At 42.9% G+C, this 22,828-nt stretch overlaps 1 protein-coding gene across 1 annotated transcript in view; it reads left to right on the plus strand.

Annotated features, from left to right (window-relative positions):
* Window positions 1-22,828, plus strand: part of ADGRB1 (adhesion G protein-coupled receptor B1) — a 223,264-nt gene that overhangs the window by 156,011 nt on the left and 44,425 nt on the right. The window contains exons 20-22 of the mRNA XM_030445190.1: window positions 4,829-4,931; window positions 12,653-12,803; window positions 17,093-17,162. Coding sequence (XP_030301050.1) covers window positions 4,829-4,931; window positions 12,653-12,803; window positions 17,093-17,162 — 324 coding nt within the window. The remainder of the gene's footprint in view (window positions 1-4,828; window positions 4,932-12,652; window positions 12,804-17,092; window positions 17,163-22,828) is intronic.

A 22,828-nucleotide genomic window follows, 5' to 3' on the forward strand; every position in this document is an offset into this window, starting at 1 on the left:
AACAGACGCTCTCTATTAATCTCTCTCTCCTTGATAAAGAAAGGAGAGAGAATAAGGGAGAGAGACTGATGGGTTGGAAACCAAACTACACAACCTTAATGAACAGTAATGATAAATAGGAAAAATTACTAAATATATACAAATATACAGGAAAATGGAAACCACATTCCTCCCCCTTTCCCCCAATAACTCTCACGTCACCACCGAGGCCGCAGGGCAGCCCTGGGAAAGTCCAGGCTGGACTCCCGGAGTCGGCAGCAGCCGGGAACCAGAGGCAGGAACACACAGATGTGGGCTGGCACGGATCAGGACCACAGGCAGACGAATGGACGGGATCCTTCCAGGATGCCGGGTGAAGGAAGGGAGGAAGGGAAATCAGGAAATCCAGAAGTCTGGAAATCTGGAAATCTGGAAAGGATCTGGCTTGGCCCTCGTGATGCCTCAAATTTATACTGAGTGTGACGTATATGGGATGGAATACTCTGTTTGGTCAATTCTGGCATCTATCTTGTCGGTTCCTCCCCAAAGGAGGGCTCAGGTGGGACTTCTTTATCCTCCTGGATGGTAAAATGTTTTCCACAGAGCTGAGTAGTGTCCTTGGCTCTGCATACCAGTCTCTAGCAGTAACTATAAACATCAAGTGTTATCAGTCCTAGAAGCACACACTGTCTGAGAAACTTGCTCTTAATTTCAGCAAGTGCAACTACTTACAAGAGACTTGGCTAAAAGCAAAAGTACAAGACAGAAAATCACCTTTATCCTGGCCCAAACCAGGACAGGCCATGAGACAGAACCTTGGAATAGCTCTGCCTTTGCTGGAGGTCTCTCCTCTGACATTACCCACCATGGCCTGGTTTTTTTCCCTCTCTGCTATAAATTCCTGACTTCCTTGCCAAGAGGGTCTAGATAGGTGCACTGATTACTTTCCGTGGGACATCCTGTTCTGGAGGAGAAGCAATGGAAGGAAAAAAGCAAGCAAGGCAGGAGACCATCTTAGCATAACAGGGAATTTGGAATTGAGCTGAAGAATAATAAACAAGTGTTTGGTAACCAGGTCAGGTTATCAAGGAAGTCTAGAGAAGGATTGCATAGGAATCACAGACTGCATTGGGTTGGAAGAGACCTCTTAAAGGTCATCTAGTCCAACTCCAATGCAGAATTATAATTAATGCAGAATTATATTAGGAAGGTCAGACTTCTGCTGTATGTGAGACTGTGAAAGGCATCAAAAAAGGTTCCTGTAGGTACCCAGGAAAATGTTGGCCCAGTGTTGAACGGGGCAAGTAGCCTGATGGAGAAGGAAATAGAAAAGGTGAAGTTTCCCAGTGCCTTCCTTGTTTTTTCCTACTGTCAGAGTTTGCTTTCAGGCACCCAAGTTTCTGTTCCCAGAGGCAGCATCTGGGGAAGAGCATCCTTACCCACCCCCAAGGAAGAGGGAGCTGGACATGTGCGTGTCCATGGCACTGAATGGGACTGCATCCAAGGTGTTGAGGGAGCTGGATGATATTAAAGCAGAGCCATTTTCTGTCTTCTGGGGAGGTTCCTGATGCCTGGAAGAAGGCAAATGTAACACCCACCTTTAAAAAGGTCAAGGAGGAGTGTCCAGAGAACTACTGACTGCTCAGCCTACTCACAGACCTTGGGGAAATTAAGGAGAGAGCAGATATAAAGGTTATCTCCAGGCAAAACTGTAGACAGAGAAGCAACTGGGAATAGACAGCAACAGAGTTATTGAGGGCAGATTGTGCCTCACTGACCTGTTTGCCTTTTGAGATGGAATGATTAGTTAGGTGATCAATAGAGAGAAGTGGTGCAGCCTCCCATAGCATCTTTGTAGCCAGACCAGGGAACTGTGGACTGGATTGGTGACTTAAGGTAGCTTAATAGTTGGATGGAGTTTGTGTCTGCTTAAACAGTGATGGGCAAAAGTCTGAAGCCCAGCCAGCAGCTGGTTACCTCTTACATCTCTCAGGGGTTGATAGGAGGGCCAATATTTTTCATGACTTCTTTTACAACCTGGATGATGGGGCAGAATGCCCCTTCAGGAAGTTTTTGGCCTAAATTGGAGGCAGTGATGGATACAGCAGATCTGGTCTTCAGAGGGACCTCAGCAAACTGGAGACAGAGGGTGGAGGAATGGTACAAAAAAGACAAATGCACAGTCCTGCACCTGGGGCAGAATAACCCCATGTGGAGCACAATGGGCTGGGGACTCCCTGGCTTGGTAAAACCTCTCTGGGGAAGGTTCTACAAGCAATGATTTGGATGTGAATCAGCAGCTCACCCACACAGTACTGAACAACATTATATTGGGCTATAAAGGCAGGAGTATAGTCAGCAGGTTAAGGGAATTTATTATTCCCTTCTTCTTGACTCTTCTGAGGTCACACCTGGAAAAATGGGCCCAAAACTGGACTCCCCCAATACAAGAGATGTTGGCATAGTAAAACAAGTCAAGTGAATGCCTAGGGAGCTGGAGAACATGATGTAAAAGGAGACAGAAAGGTTGGTTATTTTGAAGAAGAGGGGTTTATTAAGGAGGTATCACAGAGAACTCAACTTTCAGAGGTATATAAGGAAAGGTCCAGAGGCACCAGCTGCAGCAGGAAAAAAAGACAAACAAAAAACAGCTGGATATAAGGAAAATCCTTCACCATGAGAGCTGTTAAGCACTGTAACAAGTCATCCAAGGGAGGTGGTGGATTTTCCTGTCTTGGTGATTTTCAAAACTTGGTTGGACAGGCCTCTGAGAATCCTGATCTGCCTTTGAAATTATCCTGCTTTAGGCCAGAGGATTGGAGTGGGAAGTCAAGAGGGCTTTCCCCTCAGTTATTCTGATCCTGTGGTTCTACATGTTACCAGCCCAAGCTGTATTCTTTGGAGGTTCAGGGATCAAAGGAAGAGGAAAGGAAGAGAAGGGAAGGGAAGGGAAGAGGAAAGGAAGAGGAAGGGAAGCATGGATTAAGGAAAGGCTTGTTTAAGGGGGAAAAAGTCTGAAGACAGCTGCTTTATCTTCACTTAGATTCACATACAGACTATATTTATGGTCAATGAGTTTCTTACCTTTTTAGAAGTTTGTGCTTGTGCCACTTGGATCACTGTGTTTGTCACATCCCATTCCATTCCCACCAGAACAGAGTCCAAATCTCCCCTTCCATCCCCTAGGAGCTACTGACTAGAAACTTTGTGTTTTGCCTGGTATAATTTTGGATAGATTTGTACCCTCCAGCCACAAATGGAATAGGATCCAGGTGATCCACAGCTTTGTATTGAGAAACGGGGACATTTGGGATTGGATTAACCATGATAGGAAATGCTCATTTTGCTAGAAACCCAGTTTCTAGCTTGGGTGGAAGCCTGGATTTTGTAGTTTGTAAGAAGGTTGGTGGATTTCAGAGAAAACTACCCAAAAAGATTTCTACTACCCAAAAAATATTTCCAACAGACTCAGTATAAGTGCAGGCTGTTTTTCTTCAGTGACATTTTTGTATCCAGGAAAGCATATCCTCAATACTCATACTTTTCTGAAGGTAAAACTCAGAGGAAAGGTAAAATCAACGTTTTCCATCCTTCGTTTGGTCTAAAGCACAGATTTGCCCTTGGCAGAAGACACACATACAGTTAACTTGTCGTGCCCCCCTAGTCAGAAACTCAAACCTCTGCAGCCAAAGCATGACCACCTCACTCTTGCTAAAATTAGTTAATGAAATTAAATTCCCAATTGAAATAGTTGATGGGCTGGAATACAGGAAATAATTCTGCCCTAGCCTCCAGGGATGAGCTGGTTGATTAATAGATCTGTTTCTACTTTCTGTAAGCATCACCATCCACTTTGCACTCATCTGGCATTCAGGCAGGGCTCGTGCCAAATCACTGGGGTTATTCACACGGATGAGTGTTGGAGTGGTCAGGTCTGGAGTCAATCCTTGAAGATTTGCTCTTTTGCAATTCCCTTTTAATTTTATGAAGTCCATAAAAGTGCCTTCAAAGACATTTTCCTCTGTAGCCATTGGTTTGAATTAATTGTCGTGCACAAACCTCAGCAGCAAGTTGGGGCTGGGCTGCATCTTGCAAATCACAAATGACTAATAGCTTGCTCCTGCAAGGTGCTGAAGGCAACAACTTCCTGACTTGGATCCCAAATGTCCCAGAACCACAGCTGCAGTTATGTCTTTGGCCTAGTTTTGAGAAATGTTAAACCTCTCCATCGGGGGGAGGGGAAAAAACTAACAAAAAAAAAAAATTCTGAAACCAAACCAAACCAAAAAAAACCCAAAAAGAAAACCCACCAAAGAACCACAAATACTTCTTAATTCAGGACTGGCTGTTAGGTTAAACAAAGGGGAATGCTGAATCACAAGCAGGTATTAGTGAAGGTGCATGTGTTTGTAATCTGCTTTCATTGCCAGCATGCCTGTGGCTCTTTTTTTTTTTTCTTTTTTTGGGGATCTTTCCATGTGTTGCCTGTATGTTTTTTTTAAGCTCCTTTTCAAGTCCCCTTTCAAGTAAGCAGAGCTGAAGACGACTTGCAGCACTCAGTCCTGTTTTAGGAGCAGCTCAGACTAGGAACCTGGCTGGCTCCTTATTTCTTGGCTCATAATTCCAGCATTTCTGGGGATGGTGGGAGATGTGGGGGCTGAGCACTACAGCCAAGCTCTCCCCTTCCCTTTGCCCCTTGGTTTTGTCTGTAGGAAATGGGCAATCTCTTACCATGGCTTTCTATAGAGCCTGGCCCAGTGTAACCTGCATTTGACTGATGCTTTGCAGGGGTAACATAATGAAAGTTGTAACAGGATGGGGTTTCCCTTCCCCTCTTTTCTTGCTGCAGGTACATTCGCTCCGAGCGCTCTGTCATTCTTATCAACTTCTGCCTCTCCATCATCTCCTCCAATGCTCTCATCCTGATTGGACAGACCCAGACAAGGAATAAGGTAGGGGATGAGTTGAGTTGCTTTGTTTATCTGTTTCTTTTTTCCCCGAGATTTAGCACTGAAACAATCCATGCAGGCAGCACTTCCTCATTTTTCCTCCATCTGTTAATTAGCAACGTGTCAGAGACACCACTAAATGGCAGATTTCAATTTTCTCTCCTGCTCTCTCTCTGATAATTTGTCAGCATCCTCAGGGCTTTGATTAAAATCAATGTGATATTTTTGAGTGTCTGCCTGGAGTAGCTGGCACACAGTGCAGTGAAGAAACATGGTTATTTGCAAGGCTTTAAGCATTTTATTTTCTGAAGATTGCAAAGACAGACAGACTGAGAAGAAGCTTTTAAAAGTGTGTATATATCTATATATCCAACATCTCAGCTTTACATTTATTACTCCAGCAATTTTTACACTCAGAGCTTAAACCACTTGGCAAATGTTAACAAATGCAGCTACAAAAAAAACCCTTTTTTTGGGGGGTAGGAAACATTGCCAGGCATGCTGTGCACACAGCAGAGCTGAGAGCCATGAGGGACTCACTGCAGATCACAGTTTGACTCAAGCAGAAAGGAAAAAACATAACATGGATATTGAAGTCACATTTACTGGCTGCACATATGTGCATTCCCACTTTGCAGACCCAACTGGAGAGGTGTATGTTGCCTATATGACTTTTCTCCAGATAAAGAACTGTTTCCACGTTGGTGTCTGCCACAACAAATCACTGCTTATCATTACTGTTTTCCTCTTGTACACTTTTCCATGTCCCCAAGAGCTCCAACCATCCCAACTCTGCTAAGCAAAAAAAGTGAGGCAAGAAATGCCCTTCACTCCTCCTGCTGCCAAAGTCATAACTAGAAGTCAAAAATTTAGTTTTTAATTAACAGTAACCAGTGACCAGCCAGGGTTTGGTTTTATTTAGCATCTATTTTGACAACTGGAGAGGTGCATGTGGCCTACATGACTTTTCTCCAACTAAAGAACTCTTTCCACGTTGGTATCTGCCACAACAAATCACTGCTTATCATTACTATTTTCCTCTTGAACACTTTCCCATGTCCCCAAGAGCTCCAACCATCCCAACTCTGCTAAGCAAAAAAGTGAGGCAAGAAATGCCCTTCACTCCTCCTGCTGCCAAAATCAAAACCAGAAGTCAAAATTTAGTTTTTAATTAGCAGCAACCAGTGACCAGCCAGGGTTTGTTTTTTTTTAGCATCTATTTTGACAACTGGAGAGGTGCATGTTGCCTACATGAGTTTTCTCCAGCTAAAGAACTGTTTCCAACGTTGGTGTCTGCCACAACAAATCACTGCTTATCATTACTGTTTTCCTCTTGTACACTTTCCCATGTCCCCAAGATCTCCAACCATCCCACTCTGCTAAGCAAAAAAGTGAGGCAAGAAATGCCCTTCACTCCTCCTGCTGCCAAAGTCATAACTAGAAGTCAAAATTTAGTTTTTAATTAACAGCAACCAGTGACCAGCCAGGGTTTGTTTTATTTTAGCATCTATTTTGACAGCTGGAGAGGTGCATGTTGCCTATATGACTTTTCTCAAGCTAAAGAACTGTTTCCACGTTGGTGTCTGCCACAACAAATCACTGCTTATCATTATTAGTTTCCTCTTGTACACTTTCCCATGTCCCCAAGAGCTCCAACCATCCCAACTCTGCTAAGCAAAAAAGTGAGGCAAGAAATGCCCTTCACTCCTCCTGCTGCCAAAGTCATAATAAGAAGTCAAAAATTTAGTTTTTAATTAACAGCAACCAGTGACCAGCCAGGGTTTGGTTTTATTTAGCATCTATTTTGACAACTGGAGAGGTGCATGTTGCCTACATGACTTCTCTCCAACTAAAGAACTGTTTCCACGTTGGTGTCTGCCATAAACAAATCACTGCTTATCACTACTGTTTTCCTCTTGTACACTTTCCCATGTCCTCAAGAGCTCCAACCATCCCACCTCTGCTAAGCAAAAAAGTGAGGCAAGAAATGCCCTTCACTCCTCCTGCTGCCAAAGTCATAATAAGAAGTCAAAAATTTAGTTTTTAATTAACAGCAACCAGTGACCAGCCAGGGGTTTTATTAGGATCTATTTGGACAGCTGGAGAGGTGCATGTTGCCTATATGACTTTTCTCCAGCTAAAAAACTGTTTCCATGTTGGTGTCTGCCATAAACAAATCACTGCTTATCATTACTGTTTTCCTCCTGAACACTCTCCCATGTCCTCAAGAGCTCCAACCATCCCACTCTGCTAAGCAAAAAAGTGAGGCAAGAAATGCCCTTCACTCCTCCTGCTGCCAAAGTCATGATAAGAAGTCAAAAATTTAGTTTTTAATTAACAGCAACCAGTGACCAGCCAGGGTTTGGGTTTTTTTAGCATCTATTTTGACAACTGGAGAGGTGCATGTTGCCTACATGACTTTTCTTCAGCTAAAAAAGTGTTTCCACATTGGTGTCTGCCACAACAAATCACTGCTTATCATTACTGTTTTCCTCTTGTACACTTTCCCATGTCCCCAAGAGCTCCAACCATCCCAACTCTGCTAAGCAAAAAAAGTGAGGCAAGAAATGCCCTTCACTCCTCCTGCTGCCAAAGTCATAATAAGAAGTCAAAAATTTAGTTTTTAATTAACAGCAACCAGTGACCAGCCAGGGTTTGGGTTTTTTTAGCATCTATTTTGACAACTGGAGAGGTGCATGTTGCCTACATGACTTCTCTCCAACTAAAGAACTGTTTCCACGTTGGTGTCTGCCATAAACAAATCACTGCTTATCATTACTGTTTTCCTCTTGTACACTTTCCCATGTCCCCAAGAGCTCCAACCATCCCACCTCTGCTAAGCAAAAAAAGTGAGGCAAGAAATGCCCTTCACTCCTCCTGCTGCCAAAATCAAAACCAGAAGTCAAAATTAGTTTTTAATTAACAGCAATCAGTGACCAGCCAGGGGTTTTATTAGGATCTATTTGGACAACTGGAGAGATGCGTGTTGCCTACATGAGTTTTCTCCAGCTAAAAAAACTGTTTCCACATTGGTGTCTGCCACAACAAATCACTGCTTATCATTATTAGTTTCCTCTTGTACACTTTCCCATGTCCCCAAGAGCTCCAACCATCCCAACTCTGCTAAGCAAAAAAGTGAGGCAAGAAATGCCCTTCACTCCTCCTGCTGCCAAAGTCATAATAAGAAGTCAAAATTTAGTTTTTAATTAACAGCAACCAGTGACCAGCCAGGGTCTTTTTTTAGCATCTCTTTTGACAGCCAGGGCTTGCTGTCACTTTTGGAAGCACTTCTGCAGAGGAGGCCCAGTGTTTAATGAATCACAGAGGCTCCTTTTGATGGAGGGCCCCTCAGTTTAGGAAGGATATCGAGGTCCTGGAGGAGGTCCAAAGGAGGGCAACCAGGCTGGTGAAGGGACTCGAGCACAGACCCTATGAGGAGAGGCTGAGGGAGCTGGGGCTGTTCAGCCTAAAGAAGAGGAGGCTCAGGGGAGACCTCATCACTCTCTACAACTCCCTGAAAGGAGGTTGGAGCCAGGGGGGGGTTGGGCTCTTTTCCCAGATGACTTTTAACAAGACAGGAGGGCATGGGCTTAAGTTGTGCCAGGGGAAGTTTAGGTTAGATATTAGAAAGAATTTATTTATGGAGAGAGTGATCAAGCATTGGAATGGGCTGCCCAGGGAAGTAGTGGATTCTCCATTCCTGGAGATCTTTAAAAAGAGACTGGATGTGGCACTCAATGCCATAGTCTAGCAACCGCAATGGTGGATCAAGGGTTGGAGTTGATGGTCTCTGAGGTCCCTTCCAACCCAGCCAATTCTATGATTCTATGAGGGCTCTTGGGGTCAGGTTATGTTTTAGGGAAATCTTTGCAGCTGCTTGAGTTCCATGTGTGTAGAGAAGTGGGGAGAGGTGCAGCCAACCAGCTCTGCTCCTCTTAAATGAGAGCCCTTCAGAAATCACCTTGGCAAAGCAGAACTTTTTCCCATAGCTAATACTATGGCAAAAGTGGCCACCTCTCAGGGTAAGAGGTGTAGAAGGGTGAGCTAAGTTTTACTTGGATGTGCTGTCTGCAACCCCATAGAAAGAAGGATGCTCAGCATGGGAAACCATGCCTGGCTCCCTCTTTTCTTACTTTTTTCCACCCCAGGACAGGAGGTGGTTGTCTTCATCCTCTCCCACTTCCTTCGTTCGAGCTGAGGTTTTCCCATGTGCTTTTTCTCACATTCCTCAGGGTGTTCAGTACCAGAGCTGTTGGATGAGGCAGCTTTGCTCTTTGCCCATACATATGTATGAAACATCATAAATAGAAAGGTTATTCTTGGATTTCCAACTCAGCCCTCTAGTAAACAGTCTCTGGCAGGGAAGAGAGAAGGAGAATTCTACAGAGAAAAGCCAAAAGAGTGTGAATTAGAAATTGATCCCCATTCAGTTATTGATAACAGAGCATCTTGAAATGGTGGTGATTGATTTCTAATTGCAGTTACTCTGGGAGAATATTAGTTTCCCTGGAAAGGCTCAATTCTCCCTTGATTTTCATCCCTGTAACCTCCAAGGCAAAACTCCATGCCTGGATTTGCTGAGCTTTTTGAAGATGAAAGGCCTGGGAAAAGGCTAAAAAATTACTGTCAGCAATAACATGATACAAAGGAGATGAATGCTGCATGGACTGCCCATATCTCAAAGGCATGGTTATGTGCTGAAAGGAAAGAGATTTCTCCTTTTAAAGAAAAACAAAGGCTAATGGCCCCGATGGACTGATGAGCTCTGCTAGATCTTTCTGCAGCAGCTTGGGACATCGTGTCCCTGTGCTTAGACCTTCATGGGGATTTGTTTTGGTTTTTTTCCTTACAATGGAGGAAAAACCTACAGCAGAGGTAGAAGAAGCCATCAACTGGACAAATGAACAGTTTCAGTTGAGGCAATATTTGAGGCAAGGTTTATATTTGTCAAGTTGAGATCTGGGTATTTCTGTTGTGTTCCCCTCCACTCTTCTCCCTCCCTTTTTATCAAAACTTCCTGATTGGAGGAAAAAATACCCTGAAAATTTATCTCACTGGTGGAGAATTGGAAAGCAAAGTTTTTCTCTCCCCTTTACAAACAGGGCAGGATCATGTTGGTGCATAATGAAATCAAAGTGTTAAATGAACAGCATCGTATCTGATGTTAGCCAAAAAATAATAAAGTTCTAAGGTAACAGTCTCTTAAAATACATTCCAGAAAGCATCCTGTGTTTATAACTGGTTCATGTAGGTCTGTAAGCTGATGAATAGCAACCACCTTTTTAAGATTCTTTTAAAATATGAAAATTACTTGAAATTATTACATGGAGCTGTTATTTGTACTAAACTCTCATCCAGAGTCCTTTTACAGATGGAGTATCAAGGGTTTTGGTGTCAAATACAAATCTGGAACAAAAAGACCATTTCTATCTCAAAGAACACACAGTTACTTTTATTCACCACCTCTGTTAAAGTCAGTTTGTGACAGTGGATGAATGGAGGGCAATCTGATAAAATGATGACAAAAGACACTCCGTGCATAAAATCTCTGTGTAAAAAGGTGCTGGTGGATGAAAAAAAGAGGAAATTTTATTGTCAATAAACCCATAGTCCATGTTTCTTGATATAATTCAAAGCAGAGAATGTATTCTTTATAAACCTGCCCTGAATGCCTTAGGGTTTTTTTTTCTTCTTTTTCTTTTCTTTTTCTTTTTCTTTTTCTTTTTCTTTTTCTTTTCTTTTCTTCTTCTTTTTCTTTTCTTTTTCTTCTTCTTTTTCTTTTCTTTTTCTTCTTCTTTTTCTTTTCTTTTTCTTCTTCTTTTCTTTTCTTTTTCTTTTTCTTTTTCTTTTTCTTTTTCTTTTTCTTTTCTTTTTCTTTTTCTTTTTCTTTTCTTTTTCTTTCTTTTCTTTTTCTTCCTCTTTTCTTCTTTTTCTTCCTCTTTTTCTTCCTCTTTTCTTCCTCTTTTTCTTTTCTTCCTCTTTTCTTTTCTTCCTCTTTTTCTTTTTCTTTTTCTTCCTCTTTTTCTTTTTCTTTTTCTTCCTCTTTTTCTTCCTCTTTTTCTTCCTCTTTTCTTCCTCTTTTTCTTCCTCTTTTTCTTTTTTTCTTTTTCTTCTTCTTTATCTTTTTCTTTTTCTTTTTCTCCTTCTTTTCTTTTTCTTTTTCTTTCTTTTTCTTTTCTTTTTCTTTTTCTTTTTCTTTTCTTTTTCTTTTCTTTTTCTTTTTCTTTTTCTTTTTCTTTTTCTTTTTCTTTTTCTTTTTCTTTTCTTTTTCTTTTTCTTTTTCTTTTTCTTTTCTTTTTCTTTTTCTTTTTCTTTTTCTTTTTCTTTTTCTTTTCTTTTTCTTTTTTCTTTTTCTTTTCTTTTTCTTTTTCTTTTTCCTTTTCCTTTTCCTTTTCTTTTCCTTTTTCTTTTCTTTTTCTTTTTCTTTTTCTTTTCTTTTTCTTTTTCTTTTTCTTTTTCTTTTTCTTTTTCTTTTCCTTTTTCTTTTCTTTTTCTTTCCTTTTTCTTTTTCTTTTCTTTTTCTTTTCCTTTTTCTTTTTCTTTTCTTTTCTTTTTCTTTTTCTTTTTCTTTTTCTTTTTCTTTTTCTTTTCTTTTTCTTCCTCTTTTTCTTCCTCTTTTTCTTCCTCTTTTCTTCCTCTTTTTCTTCCTCTTTTTCTTTTCTTCCTCTTTTTCTTTTTTTTTTTTCCTCCATCCAGGATCCCATTTTAAATCTCTTTCCTTTCCCTTCTCCTTGGGAGCCACTGGAGTTTCTGGACTTTCTTTCCATCATTTTCTTTTTGAGCACCACTGATTCAAGGTTTCCAACTTGCAGATGGTGGAAATTAAGCACAGCTCTGGCAGAGTTAAACAGAGCGGCACCAATTTGCACCAGTGAAAGATTTGGCTTTGCTGAGTTAAAAACAAAGACAAGCTTGTCAGCTTTCCAGCCCATCTCCCTGGCACTACAGGATTGTTTTTCATAATGCATTTGCTAGTACTTTCCCCAGTTTAATTTTAAATGGCTTAAGCTCCCTGCATTTCCCTTGAGAGATTTCTCACTGAGTAGTAGAGCTCGCCATTATGAAATTCCTTCTAATGTAGTTTCTTTTTTCTTTTTTTTAACCTTTTCCCCCCACCCCTTCCCCTGTTTCCTGGTAGCTACACACTCTTGGACAACTCTACAGCACTCATGTTTACCAGTCCTTGGCAGCTGTGGTTTCACCCTGCTCTCCCAACTTAACCCTTTCACTCAGGGATCTTTCCCTGGCAGGGACATCCTCTAAATTGCCTTCTTCTGATTTCATTTCTATGGCTCAGCTGCCAGCAACATGGTGCTTTACAAACCTTTTGAACCGAGTGCACAGCTTACTAACTCTTCTGTCCTTCCCAAAAGGATTGTGGCAATGGTTTTGATTGTTTGGAAAAGAAATGTATCTTGCTGAAGCCAAAAAACCACCAGGATGGGCCACGGACCAGAGCAAAGCTTTTAACCATGGGCTTCTCTTAAAGCTCACGTTTAGAAGCTGCTGCTTTCTGAGCAGGGTCTAAATTTGAAGCAAATCCTTTGGTCAAAGCTTGTTGGGGGAGAATACCACTTCCTAAACTCCTGTTGTGTCCTCATTTCCAACAACCTTGCCTTCCAGAGTCCGGTTTGGAAGCACCTTGGAAACACCTCCTCCCTTGCACCTTCTGCTCTCTCCACCTGCTTCTCCTCTCACGTGTCCTCCTTTCCTCCTCTTCCCAGGTGATATGCACGCTGGTGGCAGCTTTCTTGCACTTCTTCTTCCTCTCCTCTTTCTGCTGGGTGCTGACCGAGGCTTGGCAGTCCTACATGGCCGTGACGGGCCGGTTACGGAACCGCATCATCCGCAAGCGCTTCTTGTGTCTCGGATGGGGTGAGGATCCTGGGGCTGCTGGGCAAAGGGGGGGATGCAAAGCAGAGAAAAAAAGCTAGAAAAGGGACTGGTCCTCTGCAGAAGACCTGGCAGATGGGCCTCCCAACCCTTTCAAGAGTGAAGATGGGCTGAGATGTTGAAAAATTGCATGCGTGAGAGTTGTAAGTGCTTCCCAAGGCACCCAAGGGTCACACAAATAGATGGCCTGAAAGGGGGTGAGTTTTCAAAGGGTGTTCTGGGGGTGTTTTCTTCTGGGTTTGGGTCTCTTTTTTGCTTTTTTTTCTTTTCCTCTCTCACTGTCTCCTTCCATGTGCAACCCGGAGTGAAGCAAGCTCTGAAACCCTGTCTCCATGGCAGCAGGGCTTTTCGTAGGCAAATAAACTGTGAGACTGATGCAGATTCTTGCAACTAATTTCTCTCCTCCTCCCGCTTCCATATGTTTAATTTATTGGCCTTAAATGATGCATTCTGTAGTAGAAAACAAACACCAACCCATAACTCGGGCTTTCAAAGCAATAACAAACGTGCGTTTGAAAGGAGCAACTCAACAAAAAAGTTGCACAAAATCGAGCAGGAAAAAAAATAGAAGAGAAAAGAAGAGAAAGCATTGTGAATCTGAGCTGTATTAGGCTCTCGTTTTAATACTGAAGTCAAGCATTTTACCCCAGGCAAGATATTTCTGATGCTTACAAAGCACCCTGATGTGATTTATTCTGGCACATCAAGAGCTGTCCTCGTTCCAGCACCTGGATCCTTTAAGTTTTAAAGGTTTCACTCCTTTAAGTGAAGTTTGATTGTTTGGTTTTCACTCCTAGTTTTTTGCTGACGACAGAAAATAAAGGGTGTTCTCAAAATATGGGTTTTGTGTGTAGCAGGAATATGGCCACACACGTGCAAAGTGCAGGTTGCACACACCTATGTGTGTGTTCACGTCTGTGAACACACAGGAACATCAGGGGTGTCAAATACCATAGACCAAAAACTTTTCTAGGGAATAAAAAAATGGGATTTTTCTGATTTCTAAAAGCTGGGACAGATGGGTGTGTTAGCCAAGGGAATTTTGGATGAGCAGCATTCACATTTGTCAACGGCCAGATTTAAAGAAAAAAAAACCCTACAAACCAACCCACCCTACATGTGTAGAAGCATAATTTGCACTTGCTAGTAAAATGTTGCTGAATCTGGGCTAGGATGCACTGGCTGATAAATGATACATAATAACCCTTTGGAATTGGTTGGGAGGAAAAAAAAAAATAAAATAAATGAAGAACACTCTCGACTGTTAGGGCAGCAAGGGAATTTCTGATATTTAGCATCCTGCTAGACTTCAGCTCCAGAGCTGGGATTAATGGCACCTCGAAGAGGAAAGAGTCTGAAAATATGTCTTAAAGAGCATAATCTGAAATAATTAGCACAATTCACTTTGTCATGGACTGCTTCTCCCCCTTTTCCCCCTTTGCATATTAACATTTCTCTAAGCCCTTGTTCTAGACAGCTTTGCCAAGTTCTCAGCTGCTGTCAGCTGTAGCTCATTGAAGCTGCAGTGGTTTTCATCAGCAGTCAGGTTTATTCCCTCTTGGTTTCTTTCTCCTCTTGGGCACGCAGCTTCGCCTTTACAGAAAAGAGTTTGTAGCAATTAGAATTTTTTATTATTATTACTTAGAAGAGGCAAAGAAACCATTCCCTAGAAGCAATTCAGTCATCATATTTAGCCCCAGTAAAGAAGAAATAATTTCAGCAGGATTTTTATGACCGTATCACAGTTTCCACAACTGGGTTTTTAAGGCTGCCATAGCTCAGGCTCCAAGTGGGTCTTCAGTTTTTCATAATAATTATGGCTTTTGGTAATTATTAGCAAACAGCCTTTTCTTGTGGGACACGAGGAACACATCACCTCATTCTCCTTTGACCTGGCAGTACAAAAATCTTGGAACCAGGTTTCTAACAGAACTGGGAAGGTAAAATTCACTTTCTGCAGAAAGCCCCCAAAGCCTTGCAAGTGATTATGCAGCATGAGTGACTGCCCTGGAAGCACAAAGTTTGTACTGTGTGTCCAAACTTCACACAGTATATGAAGCAGAATAACTTTCTTTCAGTAGGAATAACTTTCAAATTACAAAAAAACCAAAAAAACCCCCAAAAAAACCAACAAAAAAAAAAACAACCAGAAAACCTTTAAATTTTTGATGATATATATTTTTTTCTCAATCTAATCACATCTAACTGTGATTATGAGGCTCTATGGCTTTAGCTGCCACCATCAGTAAATGCTGCTTGGCCAGATCCATTTTTAGCTCAAACTGGAGCTTCCTACCCAGGCTCAGTCTGACCCAGTCCCTGGAAGCTGACAAGTTCACAGCCTGAGTCTGTATGTCTGCCTAATTATCACATCTAAGAGAAGCACTTAGCAAAAGAACAAGTTGCTATTTTTGGCAGAGCCTCAGCCAACTTTCCTCTTTCACCAGGCCTCTTGCTTTAAGCTGTACTCCTGAAAAAGTCCTTTCACATGTGGTTTCTTGGTGTGCTTGCCATGGGATGCCATACTGATGGCTTTGTAGTGAAGGTAGCACTTGGGATATATCCAGATGAGGAGGGAAGGAGGTTCAGTACTTAGGATATATCCAGATGAAGAGGGAAGGAAGGGTCAGCAAGAGGAGCAAAAGTCAATTAATAATAATAAAAAATAATTAAAAAATAACCAACAACAGAAAAAGGGCATATTTTAAACTCACTACCTGTTTGTTTTGAACTGATCAACCTTGAACTGTGCTTGGGAGTCTCAGAAGGGAAGAGAGACACTTCTCTTTGTGATAGCTCTCAAACACTGCACATTGCAGCCAACTTGGCCTTGCAACTCCCAGCTGGCCACAGACCCTCACTATTAATCCATCTGGTGATGATTTGTGTTGCTGAGTGGCCCTTTTGCCACCAGGTTTATTGTTTGGCTGCTGTGGCTGCAGAGCCCTTGGATCTATAGCATCTTCTGCAGCCACCTGGCCTGACCTCTCCAGTAGAAGAATTCAGGTCTTGTCAAGAAGCACTAATCCTAGCTGGCTACTGATCCTGCTAATTCCTAATGGGATTTGCCCATCTTTAGCACTGAGACAGCTTAATTCATCTTGTCACAAGGAAGACAGCTATAAAAAGCCACATGGAGACCTCTGTAGCTGAAGAACCAGATGTTACTAGCCAGTATCTAGGCATTTCTTTAAGGAAAAGGAAGAGCTGGGCTGGGGTTAGTGAAGCAGAAAAGTACCCAATCTCCTCCCTGGTTCTTTGAGCAGTTTATTGTGGCAGGGATAAGAAGGATCAGAAGACTATTAGCAAGATATAGTGTCTTGCTAGTTCTGACTGTGCCTAGGCATTCAAGGACCCAGCAATTGCAGAACTTTATATTTAGGTCAATAATCAGCAGATTGCACAGTAATCAGCAAGTTTGCTCTATACTTCTTGCTCTAATTTTATGGAAGCTTCTAGCAGTAAGAACAAGGCAGTAGCTTCACCCCTTTATGCACCTGAAAGGACATCCCACACTGGCACCATTAACTCATCCCACCCTGAAGAGATTCTCTACTTTGTACAGATTAACCTGCTCCTCCTTCATAACACTCATAATGAAGTGTGGCTTCTCAAGGGCAGCTGGTTTGTCTTAATTTATTCCTCTTTTGGGAAAAAAAAAATAAAAAAAGGGAGCAGGTCTCTGGCAAGGAAAGCTATTTCCTAGTTTGCAGTATGACCTGATGTTCTGTTCCACAGTTGTTCAGAGGATCCTGCTCTGTTGTAGATCATGGCACAGGATTTAAGGGACCTGTTTGGGATAGGAGGAACTCAGTTTCTTTTCTGTCTCATTTTGGGTGAGATTGGAACCTGGGCTGTTCATTAGGTTAAGAGTAAACACAGCCTTTAATGTCCTTGTTGGCTTCTAGGTTGTAGCTGAATATTTTGCCTTCGGGAGACATCCTTATACATTCCTGGCCAGTCTGTGTACCTAAGGAAAAAAAAAATTGAGATATATTTTGTGCATTCACTGTCAGTCCTCACACAACTGCTGAGACCACAGCAGGATATGAGCTGATTAAAACTGATGGCATTTACTTCATTAGCAGAGGTAAAAAGGGTTCATGCTTTTGGCTCTGAAGTTCCTGAATTCAGTCTCTGCCAAAGACCCAGGCTGGGACAGATGGTACTAGAATAACACTGAGAAGAACAGGGTTTATTATGTGGCTGAGTGGGAGAAGAGCTGCACATATGCTGAAATGATCAATTTTTCTCTTGTTTTGTTTCTCTAGGGCTCCCTGCCTTGGTGGTTGCCATTTCTGTGGGATTTACTAAAGCCAAGGGGTACGGCACCGTGAACTAGTGAGTAAAGGAGCTCCTCTTCCTTTTCCTTCCTGTCTCAATTTCCATCTTTTTTGTCAAAATCCAGTCACTGACTCACAGGAGCCAAGGTAGGAGCTGAGTTCTGCCCATGGCAGAGGGGAGAAGGGACGATGGGGGAGGAAGGAGCCATCCTTCCTCCTCAAGCCATCAGCTGGCTCAAGTCTTCTTTACAAACAAGTTTATAGGGACTTGTTAAACTATTGCATGTATGACACCACTTTAATCTGAGTACCTCTTAGAGATGGTTTTAGCATGTTTCTTAGAGCAAAATGTGGAATATATAACTTTTAGGATGTTAAATAATTGAAAATAGCTTTTGTGGTTTTCTGTTTAACATTTTGCTTGATGGGTCCCAGGTCTTTAAAATTCCTTGGCTCAGTTTTAGGCACTAGAGTGATCCTGAGGTTTTCAAACTAAGATTTTGAAGTCAGTATTAATCTGCTTGTTTTCTGAATTACCCAGATTTTGCCTTTAGGAAATTTCCTTTTTTCTTTGCATGTAATGTGGGGGGGAAAGCAGGGTAGAAAAAACAGAGTGAGACTGTGCAGAGGTAAAAAAAAAAATACATTAAGCCAAGGCTGGAATCACTCAGAGCTGAGCATTAGTACAACTTTAAAGAAATAAAAAAGAAAAAGGGAGTGTTGATTTTTCACTGGCTTGTGAAGAAGATAAGCTTAGAAATTTTATGCACAGCAGCAGCCAATGGATAATATTTTATGTAGCAATAAATCAAACCCTTCCCTGCTGCAACCCATCATTATCCAGAGCCTTCCTGGCCAGTGATTTGCATCCTACACGAGCAATGTTTAAGACAAAAGCTGAAGATGTGGCCAGTAAGAGATGAGGGTTTGATAGGTCCACTGGGAAAATGTCACATGGAATCCCTCCTCTTTCTCAGTTCCCACCACATTTTGCACACCCACGACCAAATGGTCCAGGGTTTGCTTTTTGATTGCAGGAGAGCATTAAAACAGCACAGCAGCATTTTCCATTTGCTTGGCAGTCTAAATTACTGCAGTCTAACTTATTGTACAAGACATAGAGCTCAGGATGATGAGGTTATACAATGCAAATCCATAGATACCATTCCTCAAGACTGTGCTGGCATCAGGATGCATTGGCTGTACCCGTTCTAGCTTTGCTGCTCCAGCTCAGGTGATCTGGTGAAGAGGGACCCAGTGCTTGTTGTAGGACTCAGAAGAAAACAGCACAAAGCCTGGCTTGAAAAAGGATCCCTTAAGATCCCAAAGAGCCTTTAGCTTTCCTGTGGGTTCTGGTGCTCCATGCAGGTCCATGAGTGCAATTCATAATGAACAAGTATCAGGGGAATGGGAAGGAGAGCCTAAATATTTCTGTTTCTCTTTCTTGGTTATAGACTACTGGGAATTGGTGAAAAAAGCTCAGTAGGTCCTTTCCTGTTTTGTGGTCAACATTGAGCACACAAAAGAACCTGGATGAGGAAGTGAGGGACCTGTTGTGGCTCTAGAAGCAACCTGGTCTAGTGAAGGTGTCCCTGCTCATGATCTTTAAGGTTTCTTCAAATCCAAACCATTCTATGAGGCTATGAAAGTCATGAGAGGAGAAACATCAGACATTTCAAAGCCTGACATCTCGTAATTCCTGCTGTTGGCTTTCCTGAGAGCCAGAGCCAGAGTTAACTTACAGACACACTAAAGACCCCATCCCCAGTGTCAGGGTTTAACACTGCCCAGCAATTAAACCAAATACCATACGCTCTCTATTAATGCCCCTCCTTGCTAAAGAAAGGAGAGAGAATAAGGGAGAGAGACTGATGGGTTGGAAACTAAACTACACAGCTTTAATGGAACAGGAATGATAGATAAGAAAAATTACTAAATATATACAAATATCCAGGAAAATGGATCCCAGGTTCCTCCCCCTGTCCCCCAATAACTCTCCCATCCCCACCGTGGCTGCAGGGCAGCCCTGGGAAAGTCCAGGCTGGACTCTTGGGGTCAGCAGCAGTGGGGAGCTGGAGGCAGGAACACACAGATTCAGGCTGGCATGGATCAGGAGCACAGGCAGAGGAAGGGATGGAATCCTCCCAGGATGCCCAAGCAAACAGGGACAGGGGAAGAAGGGGAAGCAGGAAGGGCTTTGAGCCTGGTGAGTCCTCCAATTTATCCTGAGGATGAGGTGGATGGGATGGAATCCTCTGTTTGGTCAATTCTGGCCATTTCTCTTGTCTGTTCCTCCCCAAAGGAGGGCTGCAGGTGGGACCTCTTGACTCCTTTTCTCCTTCCAGAGAGCAAAATGTTCCTCAGAGCTGAGCAGTGGCCTTGGTTCTGCACCCCATTCTCCAGCTGGAACTCTAAACATGGAGTGGGATCAGTCCCAGCAGCAGACACTGCCTGAGAAACTTGCTGTTCATTTCAGCAAGTGCAGCTCCTTCCAAAAGACTCAGCTGAAAGCAAAAGTCCAGGACAGAAAACCACCTTTATCCTGGCCCAAACCAGGACACCCAGTATCTCTGGGATGTTGATGTGGGCAGTGAGGGGCAGGGGGTGCATCCTGCTGTACCTGGTGGATGCCATGGTGGGTCCATGAATTGTGATCCTGAGGATAAAATGGTGCTGCGCAGCACTGTGACAAGAGTTGCACTTGCACATAGGGACATTTTTAAAACATGAAAGGAATATTCATGTGGACCAAGATAGACAGAGTGCCCCAACAGACCACAGTGCCTTCACACTTATCCCTGGTTTCCTGCATCTCTTACATTTATGTCTGGGGAGTCTCTTTGGTTTTTTCTCCTCTAGAGCAAAGTTGCCATCACACCTCAGTGATTTTAGAGCAAATCTCCCAAACTTGAAGTTGTTCAGATCTGGACTTAATACTATCTAATGCTAAAAGTGCACAGACAGAATACAGAGCTCTGGGTGGAAGCTTTTTTGTTTCTGGGCATTGCAGAAACGTGTGAGGTAGCTGCAAAGCTTGGAGCTATTTTAGCTTTCCTCTATTTAGCAGAGGGCAAGCACAAGGCATTTAAAATTGCTAGTGGCAGACTTTCAAGGCACAATATTTCCATCTTACAGAAGGAAGGGAAGGACATTAACCACAACATTTTCCTCTCTGTGAAACAGGGGACAGGAGCTGACATGATAAACCATCAGGGACTTTACAGCTACTTTCAAAGAATCCTCTAGCCCTGCAATTTCAGGATCCTAAGAGCAGTGCATTATCACCCCTTGGTTTTTCTGTGCAGATGGTCATGAAGGCAAAGCAGGAATCCAATTTTAGCTGAGCACAAGATTTGGTACTCAACATCTTTTTTTTTTTTTCTCTCGTGACACTCAGAGTGGCAAAAATCCCCCAAAGCAAACTGACACCTATGGGACATGATCATGAGAGCATTTTGAGGACAGCTGCAACTCTTGAAGGCATTAAAGCACTAATCTTGGTGCTACAGACTCCTAGGGCAAGGCTGGAGTGTGAAATCCACCTCTGTGGCATGATGACTGAAATTTCAACTGCAGGTCCACCAAGATGGTCAACTGCAGTGGAGGAGGTGAAGGGATGAATCTTCAACAGGGAGCCCTAAGCAATATTTCTCCCAGCTTTGTCCTGTCCTATTTTTACATGGGATGAGGAACAATAAACCTGAAGAGCAGTGTGGAGCCCTGTCCCATCAAGGCATGGTAGCAGCTGAAGGGTTGACCATGTCTCCAAGCTGTAATGCAGGGAGATCAGAGACAATGTCAAGTTTGGGAAGGTTCTCACAGAATCACAGAACCTTAGGGGTTGGAAGGGACCTTGAGAGATCATCAACTCTAAGCCCCCTACCAGCAGGATCACTCAGTGTAGGTCCCACAGGAATCCATACAAGGAGGTTTTGAATGTCTCCAGAGATGGAGACTCCACAACCTCCCTGGGCAGCCTGGACTCCCTCATAGTGAATAAGTTTTTCCTTATGTTTACATGGAACCTCCTATGCTCCAACTTGCACTTAGTACCCCTTGTCCTGTCATTGGACATCACTGAGAAGAGCCTGGCTCCATCCTCCTGGCACTCACCCCTTACATGTTTATAAATATTGATGAGCTCACTCCTCATTCTCCTCCTCTGCAAGCTGCAGAGCCCCTCAGCTTCCTCAGCCTTTCCTCACCAGGAGATGTGAGGCCTTCATCATCTTTGGGGCTCTGCTCTGGACCCTCTCAAGCAGTTCCCTGTCCTTCTGGAACTGAGAGGCCCAGAACTGGATGCAAAATTCCAGATGTGGCCTCACTAGGGCAGAGCAGAGGGGGAGGAGAACACTTATCAACCTGGATATTATTTAATATTTACCCATGAGTTGATCAGACTGGGCAACTGAGGGGGCAGCTGGGCAAATGAGAAGGAAGAGAGAGGTTGAGAGTGAAAACTAAATATGTACTGCAGGATACAGCCTGTGTTCTCTGAGGTTTTCTGAGCGGTGATTCCCCAGCAGCCATTCACTCAGAAAGCTTTTATTGCTCAAGAACACTTCTTCTGAAGTGCCATGAACTGCAATGAGGGGCTGAAGACACGAAAGAATTTATTTCTTTTTCCTCCTTATCTGAACAGCATTTGAAAGGAGATTTTGGAGTTGTTTGGAGAGCTGCTGGAGCAAGATACAGGCTGTATTTCCAGGCTCAAAGAAAGAGCTGGTGATAATGGAGGTCTAGAGGATCTGCCACCTCTTTGTATTAGGCTGAATGCCTGAATAATAACTCTCCTTTCAGCCAGTACTCCAGGGACTGACTCTGGACCTCTAAAGCTTGACAAACTACCTCCTAAAATTTGAACTGAATAATTGAGGTTGTGGTACTGGTAGCTGGGAACTCATATCTCTCCCCACAAGAGCCCACAGAAAGTTTTCTTGGAGTAGTGCCAGGACACAGCAAATTTCCAGCAGTCCTTGTGTGTCATTGAATCAGGGATTCTGTCACCTGCAGGTATCTCAGCAGCTGCTGTATTAATGTGTAAAATAACAGCCCTGGTTCCCAGCTGTGGTCTTATTTATACAAATACATCGATTGCTGCATTGAGCCTGATTAATTTTGCTCGTGATTGAGGTGAGACCTCTGGTAGAGATCACAGAACCATAAAATGCCAGGTTGGAAGGGGCCTCAAGGATTATTATTTATAAGAGCAGTGGCTCTTTGGTTCCCAAAGTGGGGAAATACACTTCTTCTGGGAGACCATTCCAATATCTGACTGTCCTCAGAGTGAACAAATTTTCTTTTGTGTTCAACCAGAATCTCCCTAGGAGCAACTTGTGTAGGTGATGTAGAGGTGTAGTCAGGGTTTCATTGGAAGTCAGCTCTTTGAAGGATGAAGACAAAAGGCATCCAACTCAGGTCTTTGCTGTGGCAGAGCCACAAAAGGATCAGCTGTTTTGCAAAGAGGTCTTTTCCTGTTGAGCACAAGAGCTGCTGTCAATCAGGGAAGCACTGCTTAGAAATAGTAGCCTGGAACTGCTGAGCATTGTTAAACCATTCACTTACTCCCTTCCAGGGCTAATTTTATAGAAGAGTTCTCTGAAGAGATCCCTTGGCAAGCACTGTGAAACCTCTCAGCAGAAATGCAAATATTTCTGTGCCTTGTAGGTACAAGGCTAAAAGCAGCTCCACTGAATTCCAACATTGCTGGGGTTTGCTGTCAGC

This window comes from Calypte anna, chromosome 2 (assembly GCF_003957555.1).
Source record: "Calypte anna isolate BGI_N300 chromosome 2, bCalAnn1_v1.p, whole genome shotgun sequence".
NCBI lineage: Eukaryota > Metazoa > Chordata > Aves > Apodiformes > Trochilidae > Calypte > Calypte anna.